This window comes from Ranitomeya variabilis, chromosome 3, assembly GCF_051348905.1.
Source record: "Ranitomeya variabilis isolate aRanVar5 chromosome 3, aRanVar5.hap1, whole genome shotgun sequence".
In the NCBI taxonomy this organism is placed as follows: domain Eukaryota; kingdom Metazoa; phylum Chordata; class Amphibia; order Anura; family Dendrobatidae; genus Ranitomeya; species Ranitomeya variabilis.
This window is the reverse complement of record NC_135234.1, coordinates 744,302,656-744,321,767: the sequence shown is the minus strand read 5'-3', so window position 1 is coordinate 744,321,767 and position 19,112 is coordinate 744,302,656. Positions and strand designations below refer to the sequence as shown.

At 41.7% G+C, this 19,112-nt stretch overlaps 1 protein-coding gene across 6 annotated transcripts in view; it reads right to left on the bottom strand.

Annotated features, from left to right (window-relative positions):
* The window catches only part of GRIA4 (glutamate ionotropic receptor AMPA type subunit 4), a 446,709-nt gene that overhangs the window by 56,085 nt on the left and 371,512 nt on the right, over positions 1-19,112 (bottom strand). For all 6 annotated transcript variants that reach the window (XR_013224091.1, XM_077298517.1, XM_077298518.1 and 3 more), the window contains exon 10: positions 1,584-1,790. Coding sequence is in view for 5 of the 6 variants with exons in the window: in XM_077298517.1 (XP_077154632.1) it covers positions 1,584-1,790 (207 nt within the window). In the remaining variant the exon portion in view is untranslated. The remainder of the gene's footprint in view (positions 1-1,583; positions 1,791-19,112) is intronic.

Sequence of the window (19,112 nt, the reverse complement as noted above, 5' to 3'; positions counted from 1 at the left end):
TTGATTATTTTTTTGTGTTTATTTTTTGCACTTTTTCAGGTGTTTTCCAAGCAAAATAATCCTGAAGAAGACACTGTGTGTACATAATCTTACCCAAAGATGCCTCTTGCCACTGCTCTCGCCTTTGTTGATTGGCTGCAGTGGTGACTTCATGCCTACGGTGCTCTAATCTATCACCGAGCTTATGGGCTTCTGACGTCTACATCAGACCCTGAGTTCGGTGATTGACTACAGCGCTGCAGACAATTTCACAGCTGCAGCCAATCAATAAAATTAAAGAGAGTAAAACTTCAGTTTAATGTGGTTTTTTTTATGACCAAGAGGTTAAGGAGTAAGTTTTGAAATGAGACAACCCTTTTAATGATTTACTTTTATTAACTTCTTTGAGTGTGGGGAGGTGGTAATTTTTTTTACTATTATATTTTTGTTATAAAAATCATTATAGATATATTAATTTATTCTGCATATAAAAATGCCAGTTATTTTTTGTTTTAAGGTACATGTGTTTTGGCATTTTTTTGTGGTGCTTTTGGCTAAAACATAGGTCTTTTAATATCTGACTTTAGTACTAAAAATGTCACATGGATACACAACACATTCACTTATTCACATAAATGCAGACATATACAATGTACTTATTTATATAGTGTATATACGGTAGGTGATTTGTGTATACATTTATACACACACAGAAATAAGCAGGATCTCTGGCAACAAGCGCCGTGAAGAAGATGAGGACCCCCGTCACCATCATAGGACAGCAGTGTGGGAAGGTATTGTGAAAGCATCAACTAGAAGGTAGAAAGGGCAGAGGGGACAGGGAGAGTGCAGCTGTGTGGGGCAGGTAGGGGTGATGGCTGTGCTGAGTCTCCCTCCCCCCATCGTACCCAGAGACTTCTGGGGATGGAGAGAGCCTCTGATCCCCACCCTACATTATACCAGGCAATGCAGGAGCCGACAGTGTGGAAGTTACCGTACGCTCAGCTTTTCTCCCCCCTTCTGATGGACGGAGAAGGACGGAGCCTAAATTGGGCATGTAGCGTAAGTGCACTATGCTGAGAAGAGAGAAACTGTCTGGGTAAGGGGCCCACTGGAGATCCCACCGATATCCCGGTTGTCCAGTCCGAGCTTGCATAGCAGACTTGATTTCCTCTGTCACTGGGGCTGATATATTAGCCTCAGTTACAGGAAACAAAAATCAACTTCCAGGTTGTATAGCAGAGCTGATTGGTTCTCTCAGGACCCAGTTACTCCCGCTTTCTCCCTACACTCAGTAATCCAACGACCGCTGTGTCTGAAGAAGGAAGCACCGTCAGTGCTTCCTAATCTGTACACTTGTTTATGCATTGACATACGGATATGTTAATGGAGATTAAAATGTCGACTACCCAGAAGATTATAGTCTTTGGGTGGTAACACATTCTTAAACTACTTAATTGTCATATTCGTACTTATAGAGGGTACCCCATGTGGTAGACCCATCCTTCATCACCTCTGGTTGAAAGACCCACCTTCTCTAACCTCCAGCTCCCCAATAAACATCTCCTTTAAAGTAAAAATAAAAAGATATGCAGTTAGCTTACCCCGTACACAAGTTCTCCCACCATTCCATTCCATATTTTTGTATCTGAATCCCTCGCTCCATATTTTCCATCGGGAACAATTGCAATTTTATACTTGATACCAATATGTTTTGCAATTTCATAGGCCAGATCTACACAATATCCTTCAAACTTATCATTTCCTTCCAACAGTTCATGGTTTTTCTTGTACATTACATAAGGTGATTCCTATAATGAAAAGAAGAAAACTTAAAGGAGAAACATACGTAACTCGCTCTTTGAAGGACCTTCAGGGCACCAGCTGACTAGACGTTGGTAGAGTCAACGACATCTCAGACACTTGAAAAGTAATACGTTTGACAATGTAATCTACGTTACAAAATTAAAGAAAAACTGTGATACATTTTCAACAATTTGACATAGATAATGGGTATTATGACCTTTAACTCACCTTTATCCATAACCCTTATGTCCAAATGTATTTCCACTTTTCAAAAAATTTCATAAGAGGTTGGTTCTTTCTCCTTCTATTGGTTTTATGAACATGGTTTGGGCTTCCCTAATCCTCCAAAAATGGGAAAAAGTGTGGCCGGTGGGTTATAGTAATTTGTTGTCCTCCCACGAAGGATGGGAATGGAATGGGGAGGAATGAGAACAGGGATGTTTTGTCCCAACATGTTGGGTCGTGATGGCATAAGTTGGCACAGGCAGTGGATTCCACCTTTACTCAGGGGCTTCTTTATATACTTTTGCAAGCCACCGGTATACACAATAATATTTTAGAGAAGTTTCTATGGGTAATGGATTAAATAAAGGTTGAAATACCCTTTAAAATGCAAATTGAAAGTGCATTTTAAATAATTGAAAATAAAAAATGAACATAGTTTATATCACAAAACAGAAATGTAAAGATAACATTATATACAAAAGTAGCAAAATAATACAAAAATATAGTAATTATACAACAGAGATATTTAGAATACAAGAACAGTAAGCACACACTGTATAATTTAACGTAAAAAAGGCTAAAAAAAAGCAAAATTCACATTTCTTATGAAATGACTTTTTCCGCCTCTTACTTATAATTCCACCTTCTTTATGCTTCTTTTTTTTGCGCTAGTCCTTTTGTGATATTTCTGATTTACCTATTGTGTCTTTTATTACAGTTTCTGAAGTGGATGAAAACAGCAAGTATTACACAAAGGGTTTTCTAGTCAATAAAAAGTAGCGCACATTTTTATAAAACCAAGAAAATCCACATGGAAACTACTTTTACAACAGAATCACAATGGTTTGACATCTACTTTGAGACCAAACTTTTGGGTATTCAGGTTGGATAATAGGGCTGAGGTCAAATACCTGTCACAGAGCGTCACTGTAAAAGTGAACTTTTTAGCGCCAAATTATTTTCAGGTGTAACATTTTGTTCTGATGAATTTCTTAACAGAAATAGTGAAATGGAACGCTAATAATATTCTGCCATTTTGTAGCCACCACTAGGATCACTAGGACAACAGCACACAGCTTGACACGTGGCACATTGTGGAGTTCTGTGTCTAATCCCCTACCTCATGCTATCCTCAGATTACATAACCAAAACCTGCCGACAGATTCCCTTTAAAAACATAAAACAACATTTTTCTACCTTAACTTATCCTCACCGAGTCAAGCACTAAGGTACGCGCCTCTCAGAGCTATCGTCTGCAGCGCTGTCTATGTGACATCACTGCTGCAGACAATAACAGACACCTGTAGAAGCAACGGAGACTCAGCACTGGACCTAAAAAGGGTGGTTAAAGTGAAGTGGGTTTTTTTTTGTTTTTTTTTAAACAAACTGTTCCTGGGGACAGGGATTTTCCAAAACAAAACTAAGTTAAGATCAATGCATAACTAGTATACAGTAAAATCTGAGGTTCTGTGAATCTACTACCTTACGGTAAGAGATCGCACAGCTGACTCTCCAACTAAAGGCCGCACCAGGGATGCCGGAATGCATGCGATTCGCAGGCCTCCTGCCTAGCGACCAGGTACCACTGACCAGGACTAGAGTCCCGCCAATCGATCTGTTCATCTCTAATACTATTCTTTTGAAATTAATAACAGTATCTAATGCCAGGTATAACATTGGATGTTGGATTAATCTGGATTATATCTTACATGGGTTCAGTTGAACGGAGTTCCATTAGACTATCAGAATATGTTGAAACCCACTTTTAACTTCATTAGATTACTTTTTATTTCTCATCGTTATTATTGCACACCCAGGATGTCATCAGTAGGATCTACTAGATTATCCATGAGAAAATAAACCCTATTTTGTGACTGGCTCAAAAATCACCATCAAATTGGGTTGTCTTCTGCTGGACCTCTGGAGTCCACAGGAGGATTGGATTGTCTGGTCCTTTTTTGGACAAGTCCAAACTCTTTAAGGATTAACAACTTTTCTCTACTGGATGTGTTCTAAAATAAAATATTGCAGGTATTTTTCATTTTAACCAAAGGGTAGATGGTCTTGTGACGTGATTTTTATTGACCTGTCACTACTCCAACCATGTGGATCTTCGTATGTACTAGTAATCCCCATAAAATAACACTTCTGGAACATCTTTTCTTAGAACTCTGAATTGTGAAATGTTTGGATAAACTGACAAAATGGTGTTACTAGACATGAGCAATTTAATTTGCGCTGCTCTAGTCTGGCATCTATCCTGGTAATCTCTCAAGACTTTCTTGACCCTACAGCATCTTGACATTGCATGAGGCCTAGTCACAAGGCTTGGCTTGATATCATGATGTCGCGAGGCCAGGTAAACATTGAGGTGCCAAGGATGCCAGGCTAAGGATGCCAGGCCAAGGATGCCAGGCCAAAGAAACTAGGTACATAGATGAAGACTGACTGTGACAAAGTATCAGACCAGGACAACACAAACTGAGTTGCTCATATTTAGAAGTTGACATTACTTTTGTCAAAAAGGGGTGTGCTCCTACACAGTCCGACACTGGAAGAACTAATTGGACAGCGTGAGACTATGAAGTTACACACCCCCAACTGGTAACACCCGGTTGTCAATTTAATAATATTTTTCTAGGAAGAAAAACATAAGAACAGCACAATGTGGTGTTATGAGAAAGATGTTGTAGATATGAAAGATTACGTTGCTTTTAGAGTTCTTTTTTTTGTTCCTCTTCCACTGTCCCCTTGGAAAGTACCACATTTTATTTGACAGAATAACTTTTATATAATGTAGCTTATTTTAAGATTTACTATATAAAGTTTTTGCACACTATTACTTCTCTAGTCATACTTCAGGCCTCCTACCTAAATCAAAGGAAATAGCTGATGGAGAACATAAATCGTGGTCATGTTGGTCACCACAAAGTCAAAGTAAGTCACACTGGGAAAAGTTAAGAATATATAGCATTAGCGTCAGTACAAATAGAGAATTTATGCCTTAGGTATAGAGAAGGAAACAACAAATCAAACAGCTTCCATTAAAATGGCATTATCCGCAAACTACATCTATCGGGAAGCATATTGGCCACTATACCAGAACGCTATTTGGAATTAATGACTTTTCAGATAAGGCACAGTACAGGGAAATGGATATGTTACCTACTGTGATCTGACCTGACAGTTATACCAGAATATAATTCACTGAAAATATCCACGGATCAGAGGTTTTGATGAGACAATATTGCGAAAGGGCAGACTATTCAGGTCAATTCCTCTAAATATCAGCACTATAAATGCTACGCCAAATGATATACACATGAGAACTCTCTCATTGAATGGATTCAGAGAGAACTTTTTACATTATCCTGGAGAATTTATGGTTGGGTTTAATCAATGATGTATTATTTGCAAAATACTGCAGGTATCTATGGTCCTCACCTCAAATTTGACTTCAATATTTCCTTAAAGGGCTATGGCATATCTGTATCGGCAGAACATACCGTACCCAACAGGTCTGACAGATGCATGTCCCAACACTGGAACTATGGTATATCTTGAGAACAGGGTTCTATCGTCCACCACTGGGAGCTGAGAGGTGCTGGTCACTCATGCTCGGCTCTCTCCAGTAACTTGTATAGGAGTTCTGAAGATTACTGATCAAGCATGATCCCAGCAGTAGGAAGGTACCAGAATCAGACATTTATAGCATATCCCGTGTCGTAAATGTCCTAAATTAGACAACTCTTAATAACTTCAGTAAATCTCAAAAACTCCCTGTGTCTGCTGTCAGTGGTCAAGCCTAGGTGGTAAGAATCCTTGCAAGTTTGGAGACACATTTCAGTAAATGGAGTTGGGAATTTGGTCAGGATTAATGGCGACCTCAGTGCTGAAAAATCTAGGCAGATACTTATCCTTCATGTAATACCATCAGGGTATTGTATGTATAGTTGGATAGGTAAGGGTTATGAGAAGTGTCACCTTGCCGTGGTTGACGGGCACACATGAATTGGCCAATTTATGCGCTAAGAACCATTGCTTTTTTTGTTGCTGGGGGACAATGCAGTTGGAAGTTGTTATTTCCATTGACATGATATATCTTGGCATTCATAGAGTGCTGCTGTGCTTTTTTATACATATTTTGCAGTCGCCGCAGCTATTCACACTTAGGAAGTGATGGTCAGGTTTTTATGTCTATCTGTCTATCTATCTATCACATTAAAACACGTGCCTCATATTGCATACAGTAGCTTCATTTTAAGCCACCAAGCTCTAAACCTTCAAGGCAGAAGATCTCTGAATGCTTCCGGATGTATCTCACACTAAGATGTTTGGAGCAGATCTGTTAAAGGGAACCTGTCACCACGTTTGGCCGATATGAGATACGGCCACCATCTTTCAGGCCTGATGTGTAGCATTCTAAAATGCTGTATATCTGCCCCCAACCTGACCTGAAAGACAAGAAATTACCTTTTATTATACTCACCGGTCTGAGCGGTGTCGCTGGTGTTAGTTCGGTGCTTCCCTTCTTCTTGCGATGCCTTCCTCTTTCTTGCTTCATGTGGATGACGCGTCCCTACATCATCCGCACAGTATCACCAGCATTGTGCTCCTGCGCAGGTGTACTTCTCCTCCCTGACTAGGGCAGAGTAAAGCACTGCAGTGTGCATGCACCGGGGCTCTTTGACCTTTCCCGCGCATACACACTGCAGTAGCTCGCTATGCTGTCAGCACGGCAGAGAAGTACGCCTGCACAGCAGGGGTGTGATGCCGGGGAGACTGTGTGGATGACGTAGGACACGTTATCCACATGAACCAAGAAGGAGGAAGGCATCATGAGAAGATGCGAGGCGCTGGACCAGCGACACCCCTCAGACTGGACTATTCCTCAGGTAAGTGTAATAAAAGTTGTTTTCTTGTTTTGCAGGTAACGTTGGGGGCTTATATACTAGAATGATGTACAGCTCTGGCAAAAATTGAGACCACTGCAAAATGTTCAGTTTGTCTAAGTTTTCTCTTTATAAGTATATTTTTGAGTAAAATGTAAATTGTTCTTTTATTCTATAAACTTCTGACAACATGTCTCCGAATTTCCAAGCAATACATTTTTTGTATTTTTTTCTGATAAAGAAAATGGTCAAAATTTAAAAAAACCCCAGTGCTTTCAGACCTCAAATAATGCAAAGACAACAAGTTCATAATCATTTAGAAACAACTATACTAATGTTTTAACTCAGGAAGAGTTCAGAAATCAATATTTTGTGGAATAACCATTATTTTTAATCACAGCTTTCATGCGTCTTGGCATGCTTTCCACCAGTCTTTCACACTGCTTCTGGCACAAAAATGTAAGCAGTTCTTCTTTGTTTGATGGCTTGTGACTATCCATCATCCTCTTGATTACATTCCAGAGGTTTGCAATGGGGTTCAGGTCTGGAGATTGGGCTGCCCATGACAGGGTTTTGATGTGGTGGTCTCTTAATTTTTGCCAGAGCTGTATATCAGGGCTGAAAGGTGATGGCCATATCTCATATCAGTCAAGCCTGGTGACAGGTTTGATATAAATCCTCGAAAATGGTAAATAGACTGTCTAAATCAATTAGTTTATAATCACTCAGTGTGACTACAGACTTATGAATTCCCCCAGGGCACGCACTGTGCGGTACGGGGATTCACTGGTTTCTGACCTGTGACCAGAGGGTATGTTTGAGTTATACATACTCCTGGCCAGTGGGCGCGGATACGTAATTAAAATATTTCAAAAACTTTTATTCAATATCGTAAAAATGTGCACTTAGAATAAGCCCAAGTATGATGTAGCTTCCTACGCATTTCAGACTAAAAAAACCCATTAATCATGGATAAAAATTGTTAATTGTTGATTCATGATTAAGGACTTCTGTTTAGTCTGACCCACGAAGGAAGCTAAATCATACTTGGGTTTATTGTAAGGGAAAATTTTTACGATATGGAATAAAAGTTATTAAAGGGAATCTGTCACCCCAAAATTTGCATATAAGCTGCGGCCACCGGGATCAAGTACTGCAGTGCGCAGGTGCTGGGCCTCTCTGACCTTTCCCGGCGCTTGCGCACTGCAGTACTTTGCTCTGCCCTCAACAGGGCTGACAAAGTACGCCTGCGCAGGAGCCGCAGCAGGAAGAAAAGAAGAGGACGTCATCGTATGAAGATGGGAGGCGCCAGACCCGCACCGCGACACCCATCAGACCCGAACCGGGACCGCCCCTGGGTGAGTATAATCTAACCTCTTTTTTTGCTCATCTTTCAGGATACATTGGGGGCTTATCTACAGCATTACAGAATGCTGTAGATAAGCCCCTGATGCCGGTGGCCACAGCTTATATGCGAATTTTGGGGTGACAGATTCCCTTTAACATATTTTAATCCCAAATCGGTTGGAAAATCTTCTGTTTGTAATGGAAAAAGATGACCAGGAATGATGAATCATGGTTTATTTTATGTCGGGTGGATGTCTTAGTGTGTATTTCTTTATTCCCTTGTTGAAAATATGGCACAGAAAGGACCATGTGAAGAAAACAAGCCAGTGGAGGCACTTTGATGATTTGTTATGCAATCTTTGGCCCCAAAGAGCAGGAGTTACATTTCCGTGCTGAGAATCATTGAAAGCCTCAACCAAAGTCAACTGGACTTCACCAGTCTGCATCTTTTTAAGCATCGAGATAAAGCAGTTATTCCATAGCAAGGAATTAACATCCATCTTCTCTCTTCACACAGGTACAACTTCCCACCTCTGCTTGCTGTCGCATCTGCTGCAATAGATTCTAATGGTACAACTTCCCACCTCTGCTGGCTGTCTGCTGTCTGTCATCTGCCACTTTACCATCTAGCAACATATTTTAATGTGTCTGCTTAATGATTGGTATAATTCATTTGTTGCATTGTACGTTTTACTCACTGTTTGATGTATATCCATGACTGTGGTTACTGTAGATATTATCTGGTGGAAGGTGTTATAACATATAGATGTAGCCAGCTCCAATGTCTTTGATCATCTAACCACCCCCTGGTGTGCTGGCCCCAGCTGCCAAATTATCCCTAATCAGTTCTCACAATCCATCTCTTCTGACCCAGCATTCTAGACTATAAATTTAGAAACATCCTTAGGGGTGCACGCATGTGGGGGTGCACGCGAGCATCCCAGAAGCAAAGCATCCCGAAGATTAGCAGTTATTCCATGGCAGTTAGTCAGGGCAGGAGTTAGGTAACCCACACTCTGCTCTCCCTTCTATCCATGTGCTTTATTCCTATCCTCCTATGTTCCCTTGCCATCTACATTCACCGTGTCATCCCCCTCCATCACGACTCATATACATCAGCTCCTCTCTCCTTCCCTCTCCCATGTACAGCTCCCATGCACTTCTTGCCTTCCTGAAAAATCTCAGCCCATTTTGCCCAAACACACTGAACAAAAAAACTTCGTACTATTGCAAAAAACTACTTGATCTTTATCCTCCTACTCCTTCTGATCTCGGGAGATATCTCCCCCAACCCTGGTCCACCATCCCCCAACCTCAACCCCTATCCTACCTCGTATAATTACCACACTAATCTTATTAATATTACTTGCACTCCTTCATATCCTTCTTTTAATTGTGCCCTTTGGAATCCACGGTCTATATGTAACAAACTTTCTTTTCTGCACAATTACTTTCTGAACAACTCTCTGAATCTGTTGACCCTCACTGAAACCTGGATTCAGGATTCTGCCCAGTCTTCCCTGCTGCCATTTCCCATGGTGGCCTACAAAATTCTCCCATTCCCCGAGACCCACAAACAGACATGGTGGTGGAGTCGACATACTCCTGTCCCCACAATGCACCTTCCAGGCCATCCCCCCAGTTCAATCACTCTCATTCCCTTATTTTGAGGTCCACACAATCAGGCTCTTTCGTTCCCTCTCCCTCAGAGTAGCGGTCATATATCGGCCCCCAGGCTCGCCCACCCAGTTCCTTGTCCATTTGTCAGCCTGGCTGCTGCACTTCATGTCCTCAGAACTCCCAACCCTTATCCTGGGAGACTTCAACATCCCCATAAACAGCCCCACTTCCACATCTGCATCCCAGCTTCTATCACTAACCACTTCTCTCGGCCTCTCACAACTCTCAACCTCTGAAACACACAAAGACGGTAACACCCTTGACCTGGTCTTTGCCCAGTTCTGCTCAATCTCCTACCTAAATAACTCACGCTTCCCCTCTCTGACCACAACATTCTCTACTTCATGCTCACAATGCCCCGCCCACCCCAGCATACTCCTACCTATCACACATTCAGAAATCTACATGCCATTAACTCTCATACACTTTCAGACTCCTTACACTCATCACTGTCCCCAATCTCCTCTTTTTCCTGTCCTGATCTGGCTGTACATCACTACAATGACACTCTTAGAAGTACCCTGGACCAAGTAGCGCCCCTCACCCTCAGAACCTAAAAACACAGAGTAAAACAGCCCTGGCTCACATAGCAAACTCGATTTCTTCAGCGATACTCTAGAAGTGCTGAACGCTTATGGAGGAAAACTCGCACACCAGAATACTTCATCCACTTCAAATTTATGTTAAGAACCGATAATTCTGCCCTTCACCTTGCCAAACAGACCTACTTCACCACCCGATCTCCTCACTATCCAACAACCCCAAGAAACTTTTTGACACCTTTCACTGCCTCCTCAGGCCAAAAGCACAAGCCCCTATCACAGACATTTGTGCTGATGACCTGGTCTCCCACTTTATAGAGAAAATAGATAATATCCATCAGGAAATCTGCTCCCAGCCACTAAATGCTGTGACTCCCATCCCTCCCTGCAGTTCCCCTGGCTCACTCTCCACATTTGATCCCATCACAGAAGAAGTCATCTCCAGGCTCCTCTCCTCTTCTTGTCCGACTACATGCACTATTGACCCCATTCCCTCACACCTCCTCCAGTCGCTCTCTCCAGTCATCACAACTCACCTAACTACAATCTTTAATGTCTCCTTCTCCTTGGGCATCTTCCCATCCGCCTTCAAACACTCAATCATTACTCCATTACTAAAGAAACCCTCACTCGATCCATCCTGCACAAATAACTACAGTCCAGTCTCCAACCTCCCCTTCATCTCTAAACTCTTGGAGCACCTGGTCTACTCCCGCCTTACCCGTTACCTCTTCACTCACTCCCTTCTAGACCCTTCACAGTCTGGCTTCCGCCCCCACACTCGACAGAAACTGCACTCATCAAAGTGACCAATGACCTTCTGACAGCAAAGTGTAACGGTGACCACTCTCTGTTCATTCTTCTCGACCTCTCTGCAGCTTTTGACACTGTTGACCACCATCCCCTACTTGCTAGGCTCCAGTCACTAGGCATTTAGGACACTGCTCTCTCCTGGTTCTCTTCCTATCTTTCTGACGGCTCCTTCAGTGTATCGTTCGTTGGCTCCACTTCGTCCCCTCTTCCTCTCACTGTCGGGGTCTCTCAGGGCTCAGTCCTTGGCCCACTTATCTTCTCTCTCCACAGCCCCAATTGGACAGACCATCAGCAGATTGGGCTTTCATTACCATCTTTATGCCGATGACACACAACTATATACGTCATCCCCTGACCTTACTCCCGCTGTACTACAGGACGCCAGTGACTGTCCGCAGTCTCCGACATCATGTCCGCTCTCTATCTGAAACTCAACCTCTCCAAAACTGAACTTCTTCTGCTCCCGCCGTCTACTAACCTCCCTAAACCTGACATTTCCCTCTCCGTGGGTGGCAACATAACAACACCCCGGCAGCAGGCGCGCTGTCTGGGTGCTATGTTTGACACCAATCTCTCCTTCACATCCCATATACAATCTCTTGCCCGCTCTTGCCGCTTACACCTAAAGAACATCTCTAGAATGCGCCCTTTTCTCACCATGGAAACAACAAAAACCCTCACTGTTGCCCTGATACACTCCCGCCTGGACTACTGTAACGTTCTATTAATTGGCCTCCCCGTTACTTGACTTTCCCCTCTTCAGGCTATCCTTAATGCAGCAGCCAGGGTCATCTACTTGGCTAATCGGTATTCAGATGAAGCCACTCTTCGCCAGTCGTTACACTGGCTACCGATTCATGATAGGATCCAATTCAAAGTACTTGTTCTCACCTACAAAGCTCTCCACAGTGCGGCACCCCCATACATCTCCTCCCTTATTTCTGTCTATCGGCCTAGCCGACCGCTGCGCTCTACAAATAACTTCGGACTAACCTCTGCACTAATCCGTACTTCCCACTCCCGTCCCCAAGACATCTCCCGCACTGCACCAATCCTCTGGAATACTCTACCCCAAGAAATTAGGACCATTCACAATTTGCATAGTTTTAGGCGCGCCCTCAAAACATATTTCTTCAGAGCGGCCTATCACATTCACTAATAAAAGTCAATTTTTGTGTAAGGGCGCGTGTGTAGCCCAATTCACTATCTCCATCTATTCCCCACCCCCTGAAGATGGCTGGACCATCATTGTAAATACATCATTGTAAATAAGCTCCTGTACTTTGTATCTCCCCCACCTCACTGTAGATTGTAAGCTCTCACGAGCAGGGTCGTCTTATTGTGCTTTAATTGTTGTATTGTTAACGTTGTTACTTATGACTTGCGTTTGAAACTGTTAAACTGTAAAGCGCTGCAGAATATGTTGGTGCTATATATATATATAAAGATTATTATTATTATCTTTTTCCATTGCTCATGGTCCAGGTCTATTGCAGCCAAAGTTAATTGTTGGAGCTCTGACTGGTCTATACGGTCCTCTACACAACAAGCTATGATACTCTGTGCATTGTGACTATCTTAGACATGAGAAACTTTTTCAGCAATTTGTGCTACAGTAGCTTTTCTGTGGGAGTGGACCACATGGACAAGTCTTAGCTCCCCACCCACATCAATGAATCTGGGGCACCCATGACCTTGTTCCCTAACATCCTTTAACTATGCAGGATGCAAGGCTTGCACTCACATCTGTGCACTGGGGCCCAAAAAGGTCCCCCAGGCTCATGTAAGAGAGCCAATACTATTAAAGCCCCGTGGGACCTGTTGGAGATTTTGCAATGGGGCAGACAAGCTTAGATTTACACTACTGTTTATTAGTTACTAAACACTATTAAAATATATAACTTTTATTTAGTTAGTAAGGCTGAAAAAAGACATTTGTCCATCTAGTTCAGCCTATATTCCATCAGAATAAATCCCCTAATCTACGTCCTTCTAAAGAACCTAATAACTGTAAGATACAATATTGTTACGCTCCAGGAAGTCATCCTGGCCTCTCTTGAATCCCTCAACTGAGATCGCCATCACCACCTCCTCCCTGAAGAAAGGGAACACCCAACAAGACTTGTTATTTGGAGAAGCTCTCATCCAAGCACTCGCCCATTTTTCTTGCTTCTAACTTCAACTGAGTGATCACTTGCCACATAACGATTGTGATGGGTGTGAAGCCTCATGGCAAAAATTCATTTTTTTTTGATCCTATGGATCTACTCCCTTAATGCACCTCATTTGCTAACCAATTGGGGTACCCCCCCATTAATGTGGTTGACTAAGCCTTGATGGACAAAAATTATCTTGATGGGGCAGCCTTTTCAAATGATGAGCATTTTGTGACTATTTTTTACCTAAAGCAACATACTATATACAAGATCACTAACGTCTAACCAACCATAAAGCCTTAGTTCAATGCAATCATGAGTCCTAATCGGCATCACCCTGAAAGAGTGGTACTGTATTATCTCAAGGAAGCCATTCTTTTGTCCTCTGAATGTGTTATTTTTTAGGTTTATTTAGTTTTACTCCTTTTTGGACGCTACATGAAATGCCGTTCTGACACCCCCAGGATCATTGTCCATTTGCCAGCCTACTCCGCACTTTGGGAGCAATGAACATCAGATGTGGCAGTCAGCTGTGCCAATGAATCACTGCTGCATTGAAAGGAAGAAACAAAACACACTGTAAAGAAAGAAAAAAAAATGAAAAAGAAAATAAATAATTTGCTGCACGCACATAATAGAATGTGACTCTCAGAAACTTCCTACGAGTACTTTCATACAGAACTCTGAAGAATGAGAATCCATTGAAGCATCCACCTATTCAATCAATGCCTACAATTCATCCTTGAATTTATTTCCATGGGTTGTTGCTTTGTAATACATGACTGTATGAGCCGAGTTCGCCATGGCATGAGCTCTTATTAATGGCACTCGGTTATATCTAGCAGGGGAGAAACGATAATTCCAAGTGGGGAACCTTTCTCTAAAATATGACGTGCCAAAATATGCCAAATCTAGTAAAGCGTGGGGGTAAGAGGATGCCAGTTCACATTTTACTCCTGCAAACAAGAATCTGCAAAAGGTTTCCGAAATCTTAATCACTAAATCTGTACATCTATCTATGTACTGTAGTGTAGTGTGAGTGTATTAATATACTCACCTACCGTCCTGTTCTCCAGTGTCGAGCGCCGTTCCGCTCCTCTTCTCAGTAATATCACCGCACTTTAGACTATCAGGACCACTCTATGATGTATGTGTGAGTCGGACGGCTTTTTGTGTACCACGTATAGAAAGTTTGTGGAACCTCTTTCTGACATTCCATTAACTTACATTGTGAAAGCCACTTCTAGATCACTCAGAACTCAGCGTGAACTGGAAGGTCTGAAGAGCGGTGACATAAATCAAGAGGACTGGAATGGCTAGGAAAGTATATTAGCACACTGAGACTACAAACACATATGGGAAAGATAGGGGAACAATAAACAACAATAAATAGGGTCTTAGCCGATTAATACAATGTTGAAAGAGTTAAAGAAGCCCTCCTCCTATCAAAGCTTTTATCTTCTTAATATATTGCAGTCATCATATTATACAGCACTGTGCACTTACAATTGCTCATTTTGCCTTTCTACCCAGATAATTCTTTTTTCCATTAGGTCTATGGCATCACATCTACTATATAATTGTCTAAGGGTCACTTCCGTTTGTCTGTCTGTCTGTAACAGAAATCCCAAGTCGCTGATTGGTCGTGGCAAAACAGCCACGACCAATCAGCGACGGTCACAGTCCGGTGGCAAAATGGCCGCTCCTTACTCCCCGCAGTCAGTGCCCGCTCCATACTCCCCTCCAGTCAGCGCTCACACAGGGTTAATGGCAGCGTTAACGGACCGCGTTATGCCGTGGTGTAAAGCACTCCGTTAATGCCGCTATTAACCCTGTGTGACCAACTTTTTACTATTGATGCTGCCTATGCAGCATCAATAGTAAAAAGATCTAATGTTAAAAATTATTAAAAAAATAAGAAATAGTTATATACTCAATGTCCGTTGGCCCCTCGGATCCAGAACCGGCCTTTCCCGCTCCTTGCGACGCTCCGGTGACCGCTCCATGCATTGCGATCTCGCAAGATGATGACGTAGCGGTCTCGGAAGGTGAGTATACAACTATTTTTTATTTTAATTATTATTTAAACAGGGATACGATGCCCACATTGCTATATACTATGTGGGCTGTGCAATATACTACGTGGGCTGTGCAATATACTATGTGCGCTGTACAATATACTACGTGGGCTGTGCAATATACTATGTGGCTGTGCAATATACTACGTGGCTGTGCTATATACTACGTGGGCTGTGCTATATACTACGTGGCTGTGTTATACACTACATGGGCTGTTATATACTACGTGGGCTGTGCTATATACGTGGGCTGTGTTATACACTACGTGGGCTGTTATACAATACGTGGGCTGTGTTATACACTATGTGGGCTGTGTTATACACTACATGGGCTGTGTTATATACTGCGTGCATGAGCTGTTATATAATACATGAGCTGTGTTATATGCTACATGGGCTGTTATAAACTATGTGGCTGTGTTATATGCTATGTGGGCTGTTATACACTCCGTGGGCTGTGCTATATACCCCGTGGGCTGTGTTATATACTACGTGGCTGTGCTATATACTCCATGGGCTGTGCTATAGACTCCGTGGGCTGTGCTATATACTACATGGCTGTACTATATACTACGTGACTGTGCAATATACTATGTGGCTGTGCTATGTATTACGTGGCTGTGCTATTTACTATGTGGGCTGTTATATACTACGTGGCTGTGCTATATACTACGTGGCCGGCCGCGAGCAATCAACGACAGGCGCAGTCCAGCCGCGAATTGGGGCAGGATTTGAACCACGCTTCGCTAATTGGTCACGGCTGGCCGCATCCTGTGTATTCAATGTATTATTCTAAAATCTTCATAAATAAACTACATACATATTCTAGAATACCCGATGCGCTACCATCTAGTGATTAATAACTGACTAACTGAATCCTTCTAAGCTCTGTGTAGAAACAGGAGGTCAATTTTCCCTGCACAAGTCATCAGTCACTGCAAAAGTCTATAAAGGGGGAAGAGGGAGCAGCTGGGTCAAAAGTTGAAGAGGGGGATGATAAATGCAGGGACAAGAGACTTCCTGTTTCTCCATAGAGAAGAAAAAAGAGAAGAATATATGGGTAGAAAGGCAAAATGAGCAATGTCGGTGCCAGGAACGGGCGGTCATGTGACCTCAAGAATGCAATGTGTATACTTCCGGTCATAGACATGTTTAGCCTCGTTCAATTCACTTGTATACTTGTGGACGCGTGCCCGTCTACTCCAGGTAACACAGAATCCAAACAGCGTGCACTGTGCGCGCTATGAAGATTCACAAGTCTGGACAACGCCTTTAAAGCTTCCCCTCTATGACAAAAATTTTAAATTTAGAGAACAGAGAGAAATTAGAAAATTGGACAAGCCCGTAATATGGTAATTAAGCTTTATTTCCTCTAACCAGAATACCCTTTTAAAACCTTTATTTGACCACTCGTTTACTCTCGGTACCAGAGAATCCGGACAGCGTGCACTGTGCACACTATGAAGATTCACAAGTCTGGACAACGCCTTTAAAGTTTCCCTTGTATGACAAAAATTTTAAATGTAGAAAACAGAGAGAAATTAGAAAATTGGACAAACCTGTAATATGGTAATTAAGCTTTTTTCCTCTAACTAGAATACCCTTTTAAAACCTTTATGTGGCCACTTGTTATTCAAAATCTTTATATGTCACAGTAAATTCTGAGCTACTCCTTGAAAATAAAGAACAAAAGCCTTTCCACAATGGTCCACAGAAACACGCCGCTTTAATATATGGACAAAAAATATATAAATATCAACTAAGAACATACGGTAACATAAGCCAACATAGGAGGTACAAGTACATTGGTGCTGAAACAGTACTGAGTCCAAACTGTACATGTAACATATCATTTACCTTATTAAGAACAGAGAGTACAAATCTGCAGTGTAGTTTCAGGAACATGCCAAAAAAATAGAAAACATGATTGGATATGTTTTTCAATTGTCAGCTTTATTATGGTACAAACCAAATAATACAAAATATGCAATCTTTTTTTCAGCGCCATAACACTTTAGAATGTGTGTGCTTTGCACATATACAGTACAATGGTCCATAAGGTCTAAGACCACAATATGTAAAGATGTACTCCAGGAAAACTTTATTTATACCTAGTACAGAGCCCCCGGGGGCTGTGCATGAGACTGGAATACTATAAGAGGAAGTCATGCCCTGCCCCTTTAAGTCCTGCCCTTGGTATAATTTTATGGGTTTTTTTATGAAGCATTCCTTTAATTCATACAAATTATCCTCTTACAGATTCAGGCAAAAAACAAACAAACAAAAAACAACTCAAATGTACATTGAAACGAATATCAATTATATCAAGCACGTCTACTACATACATCGAAGTTATGTATAACACATATGTACAGTCAATTCATACCTTTATGGCAGTGGATTCATGAAGTTACAATATTTTTTAATTTTAATACATTTTATTATTATTTTTTTACATTATAGGAAATCATCATGGCCATAGAACTGACACTTTTTACCTTTTTCTAGATTACTCATATAATTAATCTGCATAAAAAGTAGAGGAAAAAAATTACATTGCTTATTTGGTACAAATTGTGAGTTTCATACTGTGTGATAGTCCAGAGCTGCATTTACAATTCTGCAGGCTTCAAAATGAAAAGTACATTGTCCGGTACAATAAAAAAATGAAAAAAAAAAAAAATGTTTTTGCAATCTGTGCAAAATAATAAAAGATTTAGGTTTTTAGAAGAGGATCTTTAATCAAATTGTACATGTTGAGCAGGACACACGGAGTAATAGTGGCTGCAGGGCGGAATAAAACATTTTTAAAATTGTTTTATTTCTCCTCTCCTTTACGAAGATATTAGTAATCAAAGTGTTTGGAACCTAATGAGTTAACTTTAGTTAAGTCAAAGTGGGTGTTATCAGATAGCTTTCACTGGGGGCGTGTACTTATCCTTGCATGAGTTGCTATCTATCATTAGTTGCTAAACACTTTGATCGCTAATATCTCTGCAACGGAGAAGTGAAAAATATTTAAAAAAATGTTTTATTTCCCTCTGCAGCCAGTATTACAATGTGCGTCCAGCTCTAAATAAAAAATTTGGCAAAAGGTCCTCTTTAAGTCACTCGAATTAAAATGACATTATTAGGTCTGAAAGTTATCCCCTATCCATAGAATGGGGGATAACTTTCCCATCACTGGGGCTCTGACCACTTTGGTCACGAGAACTGGAATGGATCGATGGCGCATTACCACTCCATTCCGTTTAACGGGCGCACCAAAGACCATTTGAGTGCAGCACTCCGCAATCTCTGGTGCGCCCTATTGAGAATGAATTGAGTTGTAGGACGCATAATCGAATACCGCTCAATTAAGCTGGGGCTCCTCGGTGCCTCAGTTCTCCAGATCACTCGGGACCGTGAAGGTCAGACGCCCAGAGATCGGGAGGTAATCCCCTATGGATGGGGAATAACTTTCAAACTTGAGAACATCTCTTTTCTTTGAGCAGGTCCCAACACCCACTGTACTTACGGCTTTGTTTCAACAAAGGAGAATTTCCGCTTACACGTTTCAATAGTTAAGCCTGACCCTTTCTCTGGATTATAGAA